A 6,340-nucleotide genomic window follows, 5' to 3' on the forward strand; every position below is an offset into this window, starting at 1 on the left:
TGGGCAGGGGGCTGGACTCGATGATCTCCCGAGGTCCCTTCCAGCCCTGATGTCTATGAAATCTATGAAATCTATGTATGCATCAGGGCCAGTCCTTATATTTCCTTCTAAAGTTTTAAGACCTTGCTTCATAAGAATCTATTGGGAAGAATGACATTGTTTCTGACTTGATACAGTACCAAAGGGCGGATGGTTCATTTGTGCCAGAAACCTATAATTTTTGCTTTGCTCCCTGGGCAGATCAGTTTTCCTCTGAATGAAGTGGCTTGCAAAAGTTAGCCCCTGTAGCTTAACGGGTCTTGGGTGGGATAGAAATTATCTTGAAATAAATCAGCCTTGATATTGAGTTCATTAGTGAATGAGAGGAAGGTAAATTAAATAGGAATTGTTTTCCTTATTCAGGTTAATTTTGAGATCAAGTTGTGACCTTATCTGAAACAAGATTATGTTTTTAAGGTAACATTTTCTGAGGGCTCTAACATGCTGACACTGAGGACAGGATAGAAGATATATATTTTCTTCATTTTTGTTTTCAGCAGTTTATTTTTGGTTTACAGATGTTTGACAGAAGCAAGCCAACTGAGGAAGCCTCTGCTTCTTCGGCAAAAGGTAAGCAGCTTAATAATGGGGGAAAAAACATACATAACTTTTCTCTCCTGAAGCAAATAATGGCATCTATCTTAACTGTAAATGTATCTCCCTGAGTTTGCCTTTCACTTTCAGTTTAAGTAAATTGTCACTTCCTGTCATCCCCAAATCTATGATTCCATAATAGGGATGGAGGTGAGATTTCTGATCATCCACCCAACTCCCTGTAGATACAAATAAATTATGTTGTGAGCTGTAAACAATTACATATACGCCAGAGGTTGATGGCTAGAAAATGGTAGAGATTTGGTTTTGGGAATTGGCTTGTATGTAAAGTAGATATATATTAGAATAATGGCCCTGGGCAATGGCAAGGGTTAAGTGATTTTTAAAAGTCTGCTTCTGAAAGTTTCCTCAAGGCTCAACTGTGTCTGATAGGCAAGCAGCAAGTGGAGGCACAGGCTGGGAAATTAAAGACATGTACCACACTTATCCATAACATGAGGTAAGATGGCATTAGATCATAGTGACCAGCTGCAGAGCCCTTGGGATTTCTGTTTTTTGGGAACAGACCAAATTAGGACACCGGTAAAGTCCAAATTAGGATGTGTGCATGTGATGCCTTTGTAAAACAAAGGAATATGCTGATAGGATAGAACATGGACAGTATGACCACAACAAAAAGACCAATCAGCGATGCCGAGTCATCACAGGGCAAAAAAGATACAAAAGGAAGGAGGGATTTCAGAGCAGTAGAGTTCCCGAAAGGGGAATCCAAGGCCACCATGGACAGGGGAAACACCACTAGCCTGTCTCACCCACCCAGAGGTGGGGAGGGGTGGACCTTGGCCTCTGACCTCCAGGCTGCTGACATTCAAGAGACATTCAAGAGAGAGCCTCAGGGTGAAGCTTGCATACTGACCAGATGTGCCTTCCCTCTGAGGACAGCTGTAGGACTGGTAGATACAGAACTGTTTGCATTATTCTTATTTGCTATCATTGTGTATCAATAAAATTCACCTATTATCGAATGGAGAGGTCATGGTCAGTCTGAGGGTTGGGGTCCACCCAAGGTATCTGGGTCCACACAAAGTATCTGGGTCATCCAGTACCAACAGAGGTAGCTCCATAATGATTGCAGGTGGAGTGACTTTGACCTATAGGACTTAACTTGGGTCCAAATCAAGCCAGTTGGAAAACTCCTACAGACTTTAACTAAGAAAGGATTGGATTAATATTGTGTATGAGGTACTTCATAGCCATAAAATTAAGTTTTCCTAAATGTAATACATTTTAGTTTTATATATTGTTTTATATATTGTTTTGACACACAATTTAGTAGCAACGGCAATCTGCAAAGCCAACAGTGACTAGTTTTGATTTCTTCTGGCTGATTTTTTTTTTTTTAGTTTTTACTTTTTTTTCTTTTCTGCAGGTATAGAAAAACAAGGCATTGAAGGCTCCCTACGACAGGAAAGTAGTAGCAGGTGAGATTGATGGTGTAGTTCAAACATCATCAGGCTTTCTTTTCACTAAATTAACTAGGATGAATCTAGTTTTTGAATTTTCACTTGGCCCCTATTGTCTAACTCCCTCCCTCACCCTTGTTTTCTCTGTTCTCTATTTTTTCAGTTTAATTCTTAAATACATCTGCATCTCTCCTATCTGTTCTTAGCTCAGATTTTCCGCTTGCTTCATTTCTTCATAGATGTGGTATCCTTCTTGATTCTGAACTCCTTGTCCCCATATCTCTTGTGTCTGTAGGTCTGCCTGCCACCTCCTTTGCAGCATTACCTGAGTAGACAAAAACATCAGGTTTAGCATTTTAAACATTCTTAGCTAGGATTTTGTTTCTCTCTGATTATTGCTGTTCCCTTTCCCATGATCTTGTGAAATCCTAGCACCTTTTCTTTAGCATATGCAATTAAAAAAAGACTGTCCTTTACTTAACTTCATTTTCTTCCCTTTCATTTTATGGATCTGTTCAAAAGTACTGCTTTTTAATTTGAAGTCCTTCATGGGATCAGTGAAGCCTAACTCATGGATCAGTCTCTCTAGTTTCTGCAGTGCTGGTTGCATCTATGCCTTGCCACATTCTTCCATTTATATCACTTCTCTTCATCACTACCCTGTCTCATGCCAATCTCTGAAAAAGTATCTTCTTGTCCCCTTCAGTACCTGTTGATTTATCTTTCTGCTATTACTCGACAGTGGGGTGCACAAATTAGTTCCACACTCACCCTGATCCCCTTCCCTCACCCAATCTGCTGCTCTTCTTTCTGCTCCCTGCTCTATTTGCAGCTGTCCTGCCTGTCCCCTCCCTGATCTACAGCATGTCACACTTGGAGGCTGCATATGCCACTTATGATATACATGCTGCAGGTTTGCCATCCCTGTCCTAAAACAAGGCTTCTCTACTTCTTTGATGGCATGGGTCATCCACAGACAAAGGTTCCTTGCCTTTCTCTTCTTCACTGTATCTTTTCATTCTCCCCTTCTCTACAGGTTTTCTTTTTATCGCCTCCGGTCCCATTTCCTTTTTAAATCTTTTGAAGGTACTAGATGACAGTTATACAAATAAAATGAATTGCAAGAGGAAGCATTTAACACAACTTTGAATTTAAGCTATCAGCGTTTTCACTTTATTTTCCCGTATGGCTACATCTTGTGCAGTCATGTGGCTTTCCCAGTTGTTTTCCCAGTAGCATTCCTACTTTTCAAGCAAAGTACCATGTTTGTTTTTGTTTTATTTGGAGTTTGTTTGTTTGTTTTGAATACAATGCTCCTTTTTCCAAAATTCAGCAGCTGGAATTTGGATGCACATTATAAATAAGGAAATCCAATAATACCAGTTTCTGTCCCTCCTGCAAGAGTACTGCCCATGGGGTTTCCTAGTTGCTGACTCTCTCTTGGACACTTTCTCTTTTCAGGATTGCATAGGTTGTTTCAGAAAGTTTTGCAACATCAGCAGGTGCTATAGAAATCTCTGCTAAACTTGTATGCATAATATAGCAACTTTCTGACAGAAAATGGGGAATTGCTGACAGAACATTTTATATTAATGGTTTCCAATATTTTACTAAACACCTGAACTAAAACTTAATAACTCTTATGTCATTTAATATACTAATGTTAAATACTGATTTCATCAGTATATTTTTTCTTCTTTCAGTATAAGCATAAGAGGGTCAGAACAGGCTGTACCTGGGTTAGCCAGTGGGCAGAATAGACAAGGGTATTGCAACTGCTGCCATGTACACTACAGAAGTCTTGAACAGGTAAGAAAGTTGGGTTGTCATGTAACAGCATATGGTTGGGAATTAAAAAAATGGAGCAATTAGTTTCGCCCATGTTTTTCCTGTACCACAGTTATCACATCATATTACCATACATTAGGAGAGGGTTGACTAGCATCTAGCCTGATAAGCTTGTGTTATTTTAATCACAAATAATGAGCATTTCTTTTAATATTTTTCCAGTAACAAATGGAAAATGACCATTTTGAAAGCTTTTTTCTGTCTGTAATAGATTCATCATGCATGTCTATCAAATCTGGATCTCAGCATCTCCCAGCTTTTAAAAATCAAAACAGCAGTTTCTTTCACTGCTATAGGGGAAATAGGTTGGTTATTCTGTGGGTTTTTAAAAACTTGTACACATGTGGAAAACCCACTCAAAACAGAGTTTCTTCTGAAAACGGGGTCCATGGTCCTAGAACCATATCTACTCAGTGGGCACATCTACACATTTATTAATGTGCCGTAGTTACGGTGCATTAAGTTTAGTAGTTGGTTAACCAAATACTAAATCAGTGTGTAGTAACTTGCACTACTGCACAGTAGCACTGGCACATGGCTATAGCGTATTAGCACAGCTTTTGCCTGACATGCTACTGCATGGTATTATTAAGCTACTTGCGTAGTTAGTGTCTTGTGTAGACTTGCCCTGTGACTTCAGTAGGATCATGCTTGTGTTTAGAGTTAGCCACACACTCACACACCCTGCTGAACCAGTATTTTAAAGACTGCAGGAGGAGGATTTCTGTTTTAAGTATTTTTCATTGTAATAGGATTTTTAATTTAGGAATAAAAAACCCCCCTCCATATCGGGAGATTAGTGATGATACCAGACTAGCAACTTATCTTGTCTCTTTTCAGCATATTATTAGTTCCCAGCACAGACATTTCACCACTTACTGCAGGAATCGTATGGGTACTACCAGCTTGATGGAGCGTTTCCTCCAAGATGTTTTGCACCATCATCCCCACAGATACCATGACAACAGGTATAACAGTTTAAATTAAACTTTTAGTTGATGTAATGTAATGTTGTACAACCTTGCATTAAAAATACGTTTCTCATATGTTCGTCCCATTTTAAGAATGCCAGATTGAGGGCAATTTACCAAAAACAAGGACTTTTACATAAAAAGAATGTACAGAACTTGGCTGGTATTTTATATATTCCTTTTCTACTTCAGAGCCGTAGATTTTACTAATTAGTGCATTACGTCTTGACACCCATCTTGCTGGGGTCATCTGATCCCAGCAGTCTTTTCCTGCCAAGTTCAGGGGGACTAGACCCGATGATCCATAAGGTCCCTTTCAGCCACTAACATTTATGAAACTACTAGCAACTCGCCCCTCAAGAATGACAGGCGGAGTGGGGGCCAGTGGTCTGCTTCAGACAACCAATCAGAGTGTGAATAAAGCATTACAGACAGACAAAGACTTTTATAATATTAGAATGAATAATACAGCTTCCATGGTAGCATCTAGCCATATGGCATAATCAGAAAACAAGCAACATTAAACTAAATAAGCCACAGTAGTTTAGCTGCCTTCTTTATCCTTATACCGTGTGCCATGTTGATTGCATCCATATTAAGCACAAAGAATATTTTTGACGTTTGGTGGAAGAGATCATGAGCATGCTATGTTCATTATGACTCAAAGTATTTGTGAAATATATATGTTGAGTATTTACAGATGCTTGGAAAAGTAGGGCTGGAAGGGACCTCGCAAGGTCATCCAATCTGACCTTTGCTCAGGGTTGAGCAGGATCATCCCTAATGAACCCATATCAGCCAAATGTCTGTCCAACCTGCTTTAAAAATTTCCAGGGATGGAAATTCCACAACTTCTTTAGGTAGCCTGTTCCAGTGCTTGGCCATCCTCATAGTGAGAAAATTCCTCCTAATCTGCAACCTAAATTTCTTCTGCTTCAGTTTGAGTCCATTGCTCGTAGCCCTATCCTCTTTGGCTACAGCGAGAAGCCTATCTCCATCCTCTCTATACCTGCCCTTCTGGTATTTATAGACTTGTCAAATTCCCCCTTGGTCTTCTCTTCTCCAGATTAAATAAGCCTAGCTCTTTCAGATAGATTGTCAGATAAATTGTCAATATATCCATTAGCTGAACATACAAACTATAAGGGTAATGGAATGTTTATGTAAACAACCTTTATTTGCTGTATTGTAGAATCATAGACAATTAGGGAAGGGACCTCAGAAGGTCATCTAGTCCAACCCCATGCTCAAAGCAGGACTGTCCCCAGCTAGATAATGCCAGTCAAGGCTTTTTGTCTAGCCAGGTCTTAAAAACCTTCAAGGATGGAGATTCCACCTCTCTGGGTAACCTGTTCCAGTGCTTTACTAGTGTCCTTGTGAGAAAATTCTTCCTAATATTTAACCTAAACTTCCTTTGCTGCAACTTGAGACCATTGCTCCTTTTTCTTGAACTATTTCTGTAGT

At 39.6% G+C, this 6,340-nt stretch overlaps 1 protein-coding gene across 2 annotated transcripts in view; it reads left to right on the forward strand.

The window, feature by feature from the left end:
* Positions 1-6,340, forward strand: part of ZDBF2 (zinc finger DBF-type containing 2) — a 28,610-nt gene that overhangs the window by 3,939 nt on the left and 18,331 nt on the right. For both annotated transcript variants that reach the window (XM_019554237.1, XM_019554238.1), the window contains exons 3-6: positions 558-609; positions 2,024-2,075; positions 3,761-3,866; positions 4,746-4,873. In XM_019554237.1, coding sequence (XP_019409782.1) covers positions 558-609; positions 2,024-2,075; positions 3,761-3,866; positions 4,746-4,873 — 338 coding nt within the window. The remainder of the gene's footprint in view (positions 1-557; positions 610-2,023; positions 2,076-3,760; positions 3,867-4,745; positions 4,874-6,340) is intronic.

Source organism: Crocodylus porosus, unplaced genomic scaffold (assembly GCF_001723895.1).
Source record: "Crocodylus porosus isolate Cpor-Errol unplaced genomic scaffold, CroPor_comp1, whole genome shotgun sequence".
NCBI classification, from domain to species: Eukaryota; Metazoa; Chordata; order Crocodylia; family Crocodylidae; genus Crocodylus; species Crocodylus porosus.